Source organism: Leopardus geoffroyi, chromosome D4 (assembly GCF_018350155.1).
Source record: "Leopardus geoffroyi isolate Oge1 chromosome D4, O.geoffroyi_Oge1_pat1.0, whole genome shotgun sequence".
NCBI lineage: Eukaryota > Metazoa > Chordata > Mammalia > Carnivora > Felidae > Leopardus > Leopardus geoffroyi.
Genome location: NC_059342.1, coordinates 686,825 through 702,711, shown reverse-complemented (window position 1 = coordinate 702,711; position 15,887 = coordinate 686,825). Strand labels below are relative to the sequence as shown.

At 39.7% G+C, this 15,887-nt stretch overlaps 2 protein-coding genes across 5 annotated transcripts in view; one reads left to right on the top strand and one right to left on the bottom strand.

The window, feature by feature from the left end:
• The window catches only part of LOC123593251 (centromere protein P), a 237,672-nt gene that overhangs the window by 127,699 nt on the left and 94,086 nt on the right, over window positions 1-15,887 (bottom strand). The gene's annotated exons all lie outside the window — the stretch shown is intronic.
• Window positions 1,919-10,659, top strand: OMD (osteomodulin). The gene is made up of 3 exons (XM_045468860.1): window positions 1,919-2,225; window positions 7,763-8,735; window positions 9,639-10,659. Exons 2-3 carry the CDS (start codon window positions 7,796-7,798, stop codon window positions 9,944-9,946), a joined length of 1,248 nt encoding a protein of 415 aa, XP_045324816.1. The 5' UTR covers window positions 1,919-2,225; window positions 7,763-7,795; the 3' UTR covers window positions 9,947-10,659.

Genomic DNA, 15,887 nt, shown 5'->3' with positions numbered 1-15,887 from the left:
AGGGACTTGCTGCTGGGTACCTAACACTTAAAATTGCCTTGAACAAAGCATGTGCTCAATAAGTATTAGCTGAATGAATGTAATGAAAACAGTCCTTAATTACCACAATTCAGCAGGTGTCAGTCTGACCCTTCTCTGCCAGCACTATTCAGCTATGAAGATACTATATCTACTCAATTAAATTACAATCATAGATTGTAACTTAGACTTTTCACGGATTCAGTGGACTTCTCTCTCCAAACTGCTGCAATTATAACCACCAGCCTGAAACCGTGAACTATGACCATCACTTACAGCTTCTGCTTTGTCCTCTAAGGCCTGACTGAGACAGGACTCCCCGGATCCCCCTGCCCCCAACCCACGCCTCCTGGACACCGTCCACCTCTTTCAAGTCTCCTAGACACGTGTGATTTTCTGTGCTCTAGCTACTGACTGATACACATTCTTTTCACATTTGTTAGGAAGATGAACAACACAATTACTCAGAAATTCAAATCACAGTGTTAAATGAAGAATTATAGAACAATTAAATTTTCAATTTAAAGTTTATCTCCCAAAAGAACTGTGAGGGTACATAAAATGACTTTTGGAAAAATTAAACAGATTTGCTCTCTCTTCCTTAGTGTGGAAGCCTTAAGAACAAAGACTAATAGGAAACATATGGACAAGATCAGTAACAAGATGAAATCTTGGCCCAGATACGGTCTGCCATGTTTTACATACCAGTGTCTCAAATAATAGATGAGATTTTTACAATACTGCCAAGCATCACTTGAAACACAGCAAGCTTTAAAAAAACCTGAAGTACAAGAAAATAAATCTGGTGATTTCTTTGTAAAAATCTAATGGTAAACACTACTTGAGGACACAAAAACAAATTCCAGGATTCATTTTACCTTATTACTTTGTACAAACTTTAAAGAGCCTTCCAAACAATGAGCTCCAAGTTCACTGCCAAGAAATACAAGTTAACTCTCTGCTGAAAATATGAAAACACTAGTATAAAAATGTAGCATTTAAGCAGTTAACTGCTACTCTACCACTACTCTTCAGGACAGACAACTCACTGAAATGAGATTTTCTACATCTACAAAATAAAAGCAACAGCAGTTGGTCAACAAAAGCTTCTATTTCCATCTCAGTCTATACTGTAAAATTATTTTTTGTGCTACTGTAAACAGGCAAATCAGAGTTCTACCTTCTGAGTATAAGACACTAAATTCTGTCGCCAGATTAATTTTTGTTTCAAAGGTTATCGGCAGGCATTCCAGTGGAGGAAGGTGAGAATGGGGACAGCAAACAGAAAAGAAGATAAAATTCTCTGTGTAGAAAAGTCCTATCTTTAATCTGTCACTAGTGACAAACTCCTTCATTTAAAAAGTTAACTAGAGGGGCGCCTGGGTGGCGCAGTCGGTTAAGCCTCCGACTTCAGCCAGGTCACGATCTCGCGGTCTGTGAGTTCGAGCCCTGCGTCGCTCAGAGCCTGGAGCCTGTTTCCGATTCTGTGTCTCCCTCTCTCTCTGCCCCTCCCCCGTTCATGCTCTGTCTCTCTCTGTCCCAAAAATAAATAAACGTTGAAAAAAAAAATAAAAATAAAAAATTATAAAAAAAAAGAAGAAAAAAAAAAAAAGTTAACTAGACATTACTCTATAGAGGAATGTTTACGTTTCTAATCTTGGTTCCCTGTCTTCATAAAGGGAAGCAGCAGCAGTGTGAACATAACGGTTCAGACAAGCGCCATTTCAAGACGGCTCTGAGTTCCACCTTAAACTGCTGAGAAGCTGAGCTCCATGTCACAGGGGACCTTAATTTGGAGAATTCCTTGGCATGAAAATGAAAATAAAAACAGTAATCAGTACATGCTGTTTCATTTAGTTCTGTTTGCCTTTCATATTAGAGGAAATTCTTGCCACACCTCAAACCAAAATTAAGGGGAAAAGAGGGGGAAGTAAGCCACATAAATCTGACCCACAGCACAAGCATCTCAATTTGAATCCACAAAGTTTTGGATAATGAAAAGAAATACATAATTTTAATTCAAGCCAAGTGTTTTCCAAGCAGATTATATTTGCTTAAATTGCTACAGTAATTCAAGGACAGCCCTGTCTGGACACACAGTCACTGTGGATTTTTAAGAGACTCAGTTAAAGAATTTAGGAATATCTGATTCAATTTACAGGATTTGCAAATTCATCAACCCCTGAAAACTAAAGCAAACTCAACAGGTATGACGATAAAATAATTTTCAATTTTTTAAGAAAGTATTCCTACTGTTAAAAATTTTTTAAGTAGATTTGATTTGTTTAACATTAAAATAGCCGGCAGCCATCATGAAAGAACAGTATCTGAGAAAAGCTACATTAAAACTCTGATTAGCACAAATATTCAGAGAAAGAAGTGATAACAGTGATTTTAATTTTCTAACTTAATATTTACCCAATAAATAATCTTTGTTTAGATTTTCTTGTTTGCTATTCAGAATGAAAGATTCTCAGGTTAATGGAATGATTTTTGTCTCCTCCTCTCTCAACTTTAAATGACAGAAACTAGCAAATGTCTGTGAGCCATACACCCGAGCAGGGTGACAGGGAAGAAGGATATTTGTACAAATTTCCGAGACATTTTCTTAAAATTTCTCTTTGACCAGATCCTTGACAGTAACATGGTTTTGCTTTCATTTGTCTCTGCCTGAAAGGGAAGATGTGAGTGCTCTATCTAGCATAAAGGAAATAGTTTTTTGGGTTTCAGTTAATTAAGATTTAAATGTATTCTGGCTAAAAAAATTTTGAAATGTTCATATTTCTAATAGCAAAGGACTCTTACTTCCTTAGGCCTTGGGTGTTAACAGGGATGTATACTGCTTCACTTTTATAGAGTTAAATTTAAAACTGCTTCGGAAAGAAATCTGAGTCATATACTAACACTTTGGTTTCTTAGACCCTAGTTTGTATGGCATACCAATGACGTAATTGAGTCTTTAAAATGATAAAATGCAGTGAGCCTTTCCAATTACTTTACACTTTCCAGAGCAAAGTTTGATCTCATTTTAATTAAAAATTTCTTATGAAAACACAAGTGCTTTTTCCCAATTAAGAGAAATGTTACAACATAGAAACATTTGTAGCCATAATACAAAAAATGCACGTTAGTGGATATTCAAAAAAAAAAAAAAACGGTTAACATATGTTTTCCTTTGCTTTAAAGTTTCCCGTTCACATCTGTTATTTTTCTACTCCTCTATGTAATGGGAATAGCATGCTGTGATGGAGACACCACTGGGAGAGAACAGCCATGTTCTCTCTGACTGTGTCCATTTAAAAGAACCACTGTGGCAAAATAACACCTAGAAATAATCAGCATTAGTGGGGACAAGCATTGCTAACAAGATGTAATCTGCAATTTACTAATCCAATCCTCCATTCAACAAACCTTTCAGCGCTTATACACCTGTGCATTGTACTAGATTCTGCCAGAAGTTAGGTCAGGAAATGGGAGAACTGACAGTGAATGTGCTGGTTTGCTATGAGCTGCCCCATAGGGAACAAGGCATAAACCGTACCACATGAAAAGGCAGAAGTAATAAAAACATGGTTAGCAAATGGCTGGGAAGAGATCAGTTGAGTGGAAAATTTGGATAAAAAGAGGTAGAGGCAATTTTAACAGGCAAACTAACCAGGGATGAAGCTGAAGATTAAGATGAACAGAAAATATTGGGCCTGTGCATGGAGACAGGATTGATCTCAGACCAAAAAACTGGACTTGGTCAAAAGGAAGTGGGGCCAGGCTATACTTGGCTACAGAGCCAAGGTCCTCAGGGGATGACCAAGAAGACAACCTGTCCTTAGGGAAAGCCTGTCTTCACAGGTGGCCAAGACCAGAATCTGGCAACACGAAAGAACCCTTTATTTTCAGAGACGCCCCATCATAAGGTCTTGATTTGAAATCGAAGGTATGCAATTAAGTGCAGGATCAAAAGTATCAGCCAGGTTTCCTTTTTCCCCAATAATTTCTCATAATTGTTGATTAGAGCCATGACTTTAATTCTCAAATGTAAGGTTACTAATCGATTATTGCTAATGTTTTTTGTTTTGTTTATTTCTTGCTAATGTTCTTAATACAAGGGTGAACTTCAGAGCTCTGATGAGCAAGGCTCACTTCAAAGTTTATCTGTGAAACAGTCAGCTTCCAACCCCTGCCCCCCACCTGCACATCTCTGTCCCTCGGCTTCTACCTTGTGAGGCACAGCCACCTAACAGCAAAACCCCTAGTGCAGTGAGACTGAAGTGAAGTATGACACGGACTTTAAAAAGTTAATATGATCTACTATAATGAGTACAATCAAATATACAAATTTAACACATAAAATATTATCAACTAGTGAGTAAAATGTATAGGATGCTCTATACCCATTCTTGCTAAACTCCCAACATTAGACCAAATGATGCTACCAAGACTTCCTTGTCTGTCCTAAGCAGGGTTAAGCCGCTGTGCCCATGGCCAGTGGGGTCTCTGCTGTGAGCCTTATTGCCCTCTGAGAATTGGTTCGCTGTGTTGTGTCTCCCCATAAGCTGTTTGCTCTTTCCATGTGTTTCCCCCACCAAGCACAATGCCTCACCCCCAGACGTTAATTCCAGACAACCATTAACTGAAGTTAACTCAACCAAGCTAACTAACTAACTAATTACTCGTATTTGTAATGTGGATTACTAGCCGTGTTCACACACATCTAGCACAGGTACTAACGGTGGCAGGCTACAGGGCGCTCCCAAGCTTCCCAGCACCATGTGACTGCCCTCTGGGATGAGACCACACTCCCCCCAGGACTCTTTCCCACCTAAGTGTGAGAACCAGGCTTGACTACATGAATAAATTAAAAATTAGGTGCTCATTCCCTGAGTGCAGATTCCACAGCTCAGAATTCAGGCCCTCTAAATTCTGGTCCAGGCTGGCTCCAACAGTCTTATATTGCTCCTTCAACAGCTAGCCACTATTTCCCAGATGCCCTACTCTGTGTTGTTTACATATCTTGCTCATCTCTTCTATCTGGAAATCTTTCTCCCTGCTTTCCTCTATGGGAACCTTAATATTGCTTCAGACTCCAGTTCAAATGCCTCATCTTCCATGAATCCCATGGATAAAAAGCAACAACGCATGGAGTCTATTTAGATTTGTAAAAGAAAACTGAGTTTCAAAATCCCAGATTGTTTTAAAAGATCAAACCACTGGGGCGCCTGGGTGGCTCAGTGGGTTGAGCGTCTCTTGATTTCAGCTCAGGTCATGATCTCAGAGTTTGTGGGTTTGAGCCCTGCATTGGTCTCCATACCGACAGCACAGAGCCTGCTTGGGATTCTCTCTCCCTCTCTCTTTGGCCCTCCCATGCATAGGTGCTCTCTCTCTCTCTCCCTCTCAAAATAAATAAATAAATGAACATTAAAAAAAAAAGATCAAACCATTGCTATTTTGGCATACTGTGTAGGTAGGGATAACAAACTATACATGAATAAACAATTGTTTCATCCTATCTTCTTAGTTTAAAAAAAAAAAAAAAGGCAGCAACAGCAAGGTCATCATCCAAAACCAGTGGGGAATGAGGCTTTAGAGGCTTGTCTAGAAGGAGATGTCATTGAGCAGCATCGAGTGCTCTTGAACTTAAAGTGAGACCAGCTGGCGTGGTCTGTTTTCTCTCCACTGACTCTGCTGCCTGAGTCAGGCTGTGGGTAGATGGATAACTGAAGGAACCAGGTTTGGAGTTCATGGGACGAGGATGAGGATGAAAGGGCCAGCGGGCCTAGGGCATCTGCAGACAGGGGGCAACAGTGCTGCGGGTCCAGGCTGCTAAGAGGACCTGAGTACACTGGAAGGTATGAGCGAAGGGCAGGGAGAACACAGTGGGATCCACGTATTTAGGTGCCACTGAAACTGTGGAATTACTGCAGTTGGAATCAACACGTGGAGTAAATTATGAAGACAAGTCAGGTGTAAAGGAGCTGCACACTGGAAATGACAAGGCCCACGGTGTGTGGGTGCACGGCAGGAAATACCACTGAGGGGAACAAAAGATCAAGGGTCCCTAACTCTACTTAACTAATGCCTTCAAGTCCCACATCAACACATGATTACATTCTACACATTTTTAGTTTCTGACAGGAAAATAAACAAGAAACTAGATGCTAGAGTCTGGGAGAGACTTTCTCAAATGGGGTCTGTTAGAGACCATGATTTAAGAAACTACGTTTTCAATTATCCCAATGATGAAAAATGGCTAGTACTGTTCTGGGGGAATCAGAGATAAGGCATATCATGACACACAGTAACCTTTTGACATTAATTCTCATGAAACCCTGAATAAGAATGGTACAGAAAAATAGCCTCAGAACAAAACAGATAGGGTTTTTGTTTTGTTTTTTTTTTTTGTTTTGTTTTGTTTTTTGCTTTAACCTTTACCTAAATAACAAATTTATTCCATCTGGATCACTTTCTAATTTGCAAAGCACTTTTACACACATTCCTCACATGACTGTAATGACCAGTTAATATAAGCAGACAAGCAATTACAATTCTCATTTTATTGATGAGGCAAGAGGCAGCTATGTTATATGACCATCACAAGTGACAGCCTGAAATAACGGTCTTCAGGTTCCTTGTCCAGTACACCATCCACCACTTGCCACAACTTGAAGTTAACAGAGTTTCTCGAGCTGAGAGCTCCCTCCTTTAAATCTTACTCCACATACCCTCCTACTCCCTGTACTGCCCATCTCTGATTCTCCACCACACCTCAACTCCTGGGAGACCGGTTTGTTGTCAATACTGTTAATCTAGAACTTAACATAAAAACATTAGTGGAAAGAAAGAAACGTGTATAGAATAACCTATTAGAGGCTAAAACATTGCAGACTGTAAATGTTGTATTTAGGATTTGAAGCAATTATTCAAGTAGAGTCAAAGGCAAAATAATTGGGTCCTGGAAATGGTTTTCGTGGAGGAAAATTTGAAATCATGTTAGGTTTGGACAGAAAACACTAAGAGGAAACATGATAGCTATTTTTAATATCTCAAGCTCTTACATAAAGTGGAATGTTTCATATTCTTCTAAGGGCAGAAAAGAGCATCAGGAAACAGAAAAGAGAAGTGGGAAAGTGTTGGTTAATATTAAGTAAGACATAGAGTCTCTCCTCTCATAGGCAGTGACCACCACTGAAGGGACCAAATAGGTACGGAACACCCAGCATTTTTAGTGGAGGGGGTACCCAGCTGTGGGGTTGAGAGAGATCATGTTATTATTGTAAATCTACAGAAAGCAAGACAAACTTGGATTCTCCTAAAAGATGGTTATGTAGTCTGATACAATGCAAAGTGTGACCTTTTTTTTTTTTTTTTTAAGGTGTATTTATTTTGAGAGAAAAAGAGAGAGAGAGAGAGAATGAGCGGGGGAGGTATAGAGAGAGAATTCCAAGCAGGCTCCACACTCCACCCTACGTGGGACTTGATCTCATCATAGTGAGATCATGATCTGAGCCGAAATCAAGAGTAGGATGCTTAACGGACTAAGCCACCCAGGTGCCCCATGACTTTTTTGACACCACCTTACTGGTACTTAAACATTAATTTTGGTTTCAGCATTGCCTATTCATTCTGGATATTCTTTTATTTCAGTACAGATACAGATATTATGCATTTTATGTAACTGTCAATTTATATAAGAATTATTCTAAGTTTTAGTCACTTTTCCCACAATATATTTCCTTTCTCCTTGTAATAGGACAAAAAAAAAAAAAAAAAAAAAAAAAAGAACATGGGCTTTTTAAGTCCAGCATGTGTCCTTTTCTGCTTTTTTGGAGTCAAAGTATACTGCCAATATGAAAATTATCAATGGGATGAAGATTATGATCAAGAGCCAGATGATGTCTACCAACCAGAATTTCAATTTCATCAGAATGAGGACTATCAAGTTCCTTTTCATCAGTACATGTTAGGCTGTGCCACTGAATGCTTCTGCCCACCCAACTTTCCATCATCAATGTACTGTGACAATCGCAAACTCAAGACTATCCCGCGTGTCCCAGCTCACATACAGCAAGTCTATCTTCAGTTCAACGAAATTGAGGCTGTGACTGCAGATTCATTCATCAATGCAACTTATCTTAAAGAAATCAATCTCAGCCACAACAAGATTACATCTCAAAAGATCGATTATGGTGTGTTTGCTAAGTTGTCGAATCTACTACAACTTCATCTACAGCATAACAACTTAGAAGAATTTCCATTTCCTCTTCCCAAGTCTTTGGAAAGACTTCTTCTTGGCTACAATGAGATCTCCAGATTGCAGACAAATGCCATGGACGGGCTAGTAAACTTGACAATGCTTGATCTCTGTTATAATCATCTTGAAGATTCCATGTTACAAGAAAACATACTTGCTAAAATGAAAAAATTAATGCAGCTCAACTTATGTAATAACAGATTAGAATCCATGCCTCCTGGTCTGCCTTCTTCACTTATGTACCTGTCTTTAGAAAATAACTCAATTTCTTCCATACCAGAAAATTACTTCAGTGAACTTCCAAAACTTAATGCTCTACGAATGTCACACAACAAACTACAAGACATCCCATACAATATTTTTAATCTTTCCAACCTTATAGAGCTCAATGTTGGACACAACAAACTGAAACAAGCATTCTATATTCCAAGGAATTTACAACACCTATACCTAGAAAATAACGAAATTGAAAGTATGTAAAATTTCATTATTTTTTAAAGACAAACAATAGTATTCTGACCTTTTAAAGAACAAATCTTCAAAAACTCTATGCTTTACACATTGCTGAAAATGGTTGATTTGAAGTAGCTAGGGAAATGGCAGGTGGCCTCAGAAAGGTGTGCTATAAAGTTTATACTCTTTTATATTAAATTTCATCACTTGAAGCATTGAGAAGTAGTACTGTAGAGTACATGAAAAAATGGGAGTATCCTGAGTAGTGGGACTCCAGGTGATTTTCACTTTTTTCTTTTTGAGGTTTTTTTATTTTAATTAAAAAAAATTTTTTTAACGTTTATTTATTTTTGAAAGGCAGAGAGACAGAGCACAAGCAGGGTGGGGGCAGAGAGAGAGGGAGACACAGAGACAGAAGCAGGCTCCAGGCTCTGAGCTGTCAGCACAGAGCCCAAAGCGAGGCTCAAACTCATTAACTGTGAGATCATGACCTGAGCCGAAGTCAGATGCCCAACCAACTGAGCCACCCAGGCGCCTCTGAGATTCTTTCTATTAATAACTATCACTTAAATATTTGTTAAATAATTAAATAGCCAACGAAGCCATCATTTTCTTAAAAATTTAAATTACAGTATAGTTAATATACAGTGCTATATTAGTTTCAGTTGTACAACAATAATCCTATACATTATTCTGTGCTCATTAAGATAAGTATACTCTTAAAGCCATCATTGGTTTTGATAATATAGAATTCATTTGTCGTTTCATTTTCTTTATTATTTGATTACTATAAAAACTAATTAAACACAATCCCACCTATAAGTATTTTAAGTAATAAAACTATATCTCATATTTTAACAAAATCCAATGTAGGATTCTAGATGTAATGCAGCAAGATTAATTTTTAATTTGTATTTTTCAGATATCAATGTTACAGTGATGTGTCCATCTATTGACCCACTACATTACCACCATTTAACATACATTCGTATGGACCAAAATAAACTAAAAGAGCCAATAAGCTCATACATTTCCCTCTGCTTCCCTCTTCTACACACTATTTATTATGGTGAGCAAAGAAGCACTGATGGTCAAACAATACAGCTGAAGACCCAAGTTTTCAGGAGATTTCAAGGTGATGCAGATAGTGAAGAACGTGATGATCAACAAGAAGGTCCAGAACAAGAAGAAACAGAAGAAAACATTGACCCTCACTATTATGGAAGTTAAGAATGACAAGAAACTATAGGTATACATTTATGATTTTATACATTATTCAATATAAACTTAACTAAACATGGATAGCTTACACTAATATCTAGAATCATGTATTAGTATAAGATCAGACCGAATTTAAGTTCTTGGTAACATCTGCATCATTACATAAGGTTCGAACCTACTTAAAATGATACAAGTCTTCAGAAATATAAATCAGAATGACAAGTGGGAATAAAAACTCAACTTTAGGGGTGCCAGGGTGGCTCAGTAGGTTGAGCGTCCAACTCTTGATTTTGGCTCAGGTCATGATCTCATGGTTCCTGAGACTGAGCCCTGCCTGCATCGGGCTCTGCACTGACAGCCTGGAGCCTGCTTGGGATATTCTCTCTCTCTCTCTCTCTCTCTCTCTCTCTCTCTCTCTCTCCCCCCACCCCCCATCCAGTGCTTGCGCACACAATCTCTCTCCTCAAAATACATAAAATAAAATGTAAAAAAAACCCTTAACTTTCAACATAACAATATTATCAAGCTGAGAACAAAGTATGCCATCTCAAGTAAAAGTAACTGTTCTAAGAGTGATGAAAACAATAGCATTAGAAGCTGAGAACTACAGGCCCTCTGCTTTGAATCACTAGGAGGACAGTGTTGAGCCTCCCCAAGTGACATTCATGTGATGGGCAGTCATTCATTTAGGAGTAAGTTGTTTTCTTCAACCTGGCCTCCAGGAAAACTTTCACACTTGTGTGTGAAATCTTACCACCATGATATCCACCTCTTTGGCCCTACCATTTAGAGCAACAGAGGATACTTTTGGTTTTCAAAAGAAGTCATTCTACTAAGGATCTAAGACATGTAGTTTCATGAAATCAACTGGTCTTTGTTTTCTCTCAGAGCACCAAGGCAACAAAATCTGCATTTGGATAACTAAAAACCACCAAATTATCTCATCACAATCCATATTTTAGCAGATTTCAGCAACTGTCCAAAACAATGTCTTCCATTTTAACTGGGATAAATTTTTTTTTTAACGTTTATTATTATTTTTTTTTTTTTAATTTTTTTTTTTTTCAACGTTTATTTATTTTTGGGACAGAGAGAGACAGAGCATGAACGGGGGAGGGGCAGAGAGAGAGGGAGACACAGAATCAGAAACAGGCTCCAGGCTCTGAGCCATCAGCCCAGAGCCCGACGCGGGGCTCGAACTCACGGACCGCGAGATCGTGACCTGGCTGAAGTCGGACGCTTAGCCGACTGCGCCACCCAGGCGCCCCTAACGTTTATTATTTTTGAGAGAGAGACAGAGACAGAGAGTCAGAGAAAGAGGGAGAGAGCGAGAGAGAGCAAGAGAGAGGGAGAGAATGAGTGGGGGAGGGGCAGAGAGAGAGGGAGACACAGAATCTGAAGCAGACTCCAGGCTCTGAGTTGTCAGCACAGAGACCGATGTGGGGCTCGAACCCACAAACTGCAAGATCATGACCTGAGCCGAAGTCGGACACTGAATTGAATGAACCACCCAGGTGCCCCAAGATAAATGGTTTTATAGTAAACTCACTACAGAAAGTCTTTTTGTATTGTAGTTACATAAAGAATTGCTAATAAATAACTGCTTTGCTCAAAAGGTTAATTTAGCACACAATATGCCAGCATTATTAAAACACATCTTCCTAGCATGATATATTAGAAATATATATGTGTATCAGCCAACATTTACTTAATTAGCGCTAAGTTTGAATAGAGTTCCTTTAAAATTTGGACAAGTTTGAGGTCTTCTTTAAAACCTTAGAAGCATCTATTATATATTCTTTTATTTTGAAGTATCTTAAGTATGCCTTATAATGAAGATGATGGAGCTTCTGTGATGACCTTTCTCGATTTACCAGGGTAACATTTCACAGAGTTCCTCAGATGAAGAATAAATACAGATGGGAGCTACCTATGCAGGGACCCCAAAGAATAAACGGTAACAATATGGACAACAGGCAAGCATCAGACAAAACTATTTTAGGAGTTTTCAAGTGGTGAGTCTTGGAGATAAAGTGTAAAAGGAAGCCCCTAATGCTCTTTATTTCTTTGGGTAGGTTATCAGCATTTAGCAGAAACAGAACACCCACCTGTCCCTAAGGACAAGCTCAACAATTCAGAATGAACACAAACAACAGTCCAATGAACATTCATGAGGTCATTTGGTTCATAGAGTTTGCAATGAAGACACAAGACAGAAAGCACATGTGCATCTGTGACACCACAAGATACAAGTATGAGGGTAACAGAGCAAAATGCTAATAATATGGACAAAGCACACTTTCAACAGAGTTAAAAAAAAAATTTAGGGACCACCTCCCCCTTTATTGAAACTTTAAAAAATACGCTCATAAATTTAAATATTTATTATGAGCGAATATTGGAAAGTACTATGGGTGTTTCAGGAGATAAAAATGGTATAAATATTTCTAACCTAAAACAATTTGAAATTTGATGAGAAGCCATCGAGGAAATGAAAACGAAAACTACAATGAGAGACCCTTTCACATTCCCTGGGATGGCTAGAATCAAAAAGACAGACAAGTAACAGATGGTATTAGCAAGGAGGTAGGGAAAGTAGCCTTTCCCACACTGCTGGTGGGGATGTCGAATGGTACGAATGGTATGAATGGTACGAATGGTACGGCTGCTCAGGGAAGCAGTCTGGCCATTCTTCAAAAAATTCGACTCGCTTATGTAGCAATTCCACTCCAAGATATAGATTCAAGAGAAATGAACACATATGTTGGCACAGAACGCAGAAACATTTGGAAACAAATGTTGGTAGCAGCACTATCCATTGATAGTGAAAAGGTGGAAAGCACCCAAATGTCCATCAGATGATGAATGGATAAATAAAATGTGGTCCATCCATACGGTGGAATATCATTCAGCCAAGAGAAGAAGTACTGATACCTCAGGATGTGACATATATGTACCACGCAAATACCATGCTAAGTGAAAACTCAGTCACATAAGACTGTATACTGCCTGATCCCATTTGTATGAAGTATCCAGAGGGGCAAATCTATAGACACAGAAAGACCACAGAGTGCCTGGGGCTGGGGCGAGGGCAAGAGTGGGAAAGTGGGGAGTAACTGTTAATGAGCAGAGGGTATGTTTCTGGGGTGATGAAAATGTTCTAAAATTGACTGTGGTGATGGTTGTACAAGTCTAAAGATACTAAAAATTACTGAATCACAGATTTTAAAAGGGTGAACTGTATGGGATGTGAATTGCCTCAATAAAGCTGTTAAAAAATATAACAAAGAAAGATCAACTCATTCCAACACAAGGAAGGAAGAAAGAAAATGCTAACGTGGCAGTAACAAATAAAGATGATGTGAGCACAGATGTCCCAACTATTTCTGGCCAGGACTTGGAGAAGTAGCTCAGATTTCAAGAAGAGGTGGGACTGTGATGTGTGAGCAGGAACTTATGGCCAGGAGTGGGAGGAACAAGCTCCTGAGGTGAGATGAATAGAAGTATGTGGCGATTACTTCCTTCACCTCTTGCACTGCTTAAAAACAAAATGAAATAAAACATTCCAGTTTTCAGAATTCTGGAGCTTCTGTTTATATCCTCCTAAACTGATTTTTTTCTAAGTTGATTTTTTAAAAATCCTCACACAGCAGCCTTTGTGAAGAATAGAATTGCACAATTTAGCAATCCAGAACAAGGAATGTGAAATTTGATAAGCTCTGGCAGAAGCCAGACCCGGTCGGGTCGTCCAAGCCAGATGCCTGTGAGTCAGGTACAGAGGGAGCTCTGAAGCCTCCCTTTCCGCACTCCTACAAGAAAGCTGGTTCTCATAGGGCTACTAAAAGCATAAAGAGAAACGATACATGCGACACAGCATTTAATAAAGTGCATGCCAGTTCTAGGTACCAGTCAAGCAGCAACCAGTACTTCAGCACAGCCAGCCTAGCAGGCTGCTCTGATGTCAGACCTGGGTGCTTTCTCAGAGACCCCAGAAAGCAGCCAGCATCTCTGGAGGTTCCTTCCTTGATTCTATCTGTACAAAAGATTAGTGAACAAGAAAGATTTCGCTAAGGGTTTTCTTAGGGAGAGAAAAGAGGGTACTTAAATCATAGGCCCCAAACAAACATATTCCAGGTCACTATGTGCTAGTTCAGCTTTCCATAGCATCTCCGGACAGCCTGCCAGGGCAGAACCGAGTTCCCTCCACCCCCTCGCTGGGCCCTCTGCCACCTGGCTCCTCTGGCTACAGTAAGGTCACACTCTTCCAGCCTAATTGGAAGAAGAGGTCAACTCTGCTCAGCCTCCTCCCTCCAAAGGGGTGCTTGTGTGAACGGGTCATCCAGCTGCAGGGCCCAATGAGGAGGCAGGTTAACAACCATTTTTTGCTACTCAAAAATGGCCCTGAGGAACTCATACCCACCGTAAGAATTTCTCATTAAAAAACAAAACAAAATCCAATGCTTTCCCTAGGAGAAACTGAAGAATAACGTAAGTACTTCTTTAGCACAAGATTGCACAATTGTCTATCACAGCTACAAACAAAACCAGTTGGTTTGATATTTACAACGGGGGGGGGGGTGGAGGGGGTATGGTTAGCTACTAGGCTGAAGAGCATTTGTGACCACTAACTAATAAATCCGAATCATTCCATGAACCCAGGGTTAGTTACGAATCAGAGTATAGTCTACATTTAGCTTTTATTTTTTATTTATTTAAAAAAATTTTTTTAAGCTTTATTTATTTTTGAGAGAGAGAGAGAGAGAGAGAGAGAGAGAGAGACAGACAGAGTGTGAGTGACAGAGAGAGGGAGACACAGAATCCGAAGCAGGCTCCAGGCTCCAAGCTGTCAGCACAGAGCCCAACGCGGGGCTCAAACTCACGAACCGCCAGATCATGACCTGAGCCGAAGTCGGATGCCCAACTGACTGAGCCATCCAGGCGCCCCTACATTTAGCTTTTAGAAAAGACATAAAAATAGAGGATATTTCATAAATTTGTTCACAATAAAACTGGCAGGGAGTGTCTAGCTTGTGCCTGCACATTACCTGCACATTTTCCCTTTATTCCCGGGGTTGGGACAACTAAACTAAAGCACAGATGTGTGCATCTCATGTAACACACTTACCCAGCTCCAAGGGGGAAAACAGGAGGAATAAACCTTGTCTCTCCTGTATACTTTGTTGCAAAGAATTCATAGGACCCCAAGGACGGCTAGAACTAAAACCCCCTGGTTTCCTGATTCCAAATCCATTTTTTTCTAAATCTTGGAAATGAAATATTAACAGCAGCTGGATACAAAATCAAACCATAACAGCTCAAAAAGCTAAAGTTTCCGGTATGTTCCAATTTCCTAAATAAATGTAACTATGCCTAGCACGTAAATGTCACAGTGTCATGGAGATTACTGTACACGCTTGGGCTGTGAACTCACTATGTGGGGATTTGTGTCCCGTTGGAAACATTAAGCTCATGAGTAAAGTATACACGTCTAATGTTCACCACTCCTCACACCAAGTCGTAACTTCCCCTTCCTCAGTCTCCTAAATACTTTATCTTCTTGGACCACATGACTAGGCTTCAGGCTTAAGAGGAGATGGGAATTGGAGACAGATACCTAGTAAGTCCGTGATTCTCAGTGGGGGCAATGCTGCCCTCCAGGGTACGACACTGTGGTTTATAAGAAACACTTACCGGGTCTTGATGCAGTTCCTGGCTCACAGCTCCCCAAACCCCTGGGATTTCCTAAATACACAGAGTGATTAAGGTGTTTTCTGTTACGTTAATGAGCTCAAAGGCAGGGGCTGCTGCCAGGCGGACCCAGAGATCCTTAGTCCCCCTCAAACCCTTACCTTCACCAGAGACCTTACGGAGGTGGACTCAGCCAATGACTTAGTCAGTGATGACTATGTGATGAGCCTCCATAAACACCCGAAAGGACAGGGTTAGGAGA

Coding starts and splice junctions, on each gene's coding strand:
- OMD (XM_045468860.1), top strand. CDS start 7,796: ATGGGCTTTTTAAGTCCAGCATGTGTCCTTTTCTGCTTTTTTGGAGTC. Junction 8,736..9,638: donor AGAAAATAACGAAATTGAAA/GTATGTAAAATT, acceptor TGTATTTTTCAG/ATATCAATGTTACAGTGATG.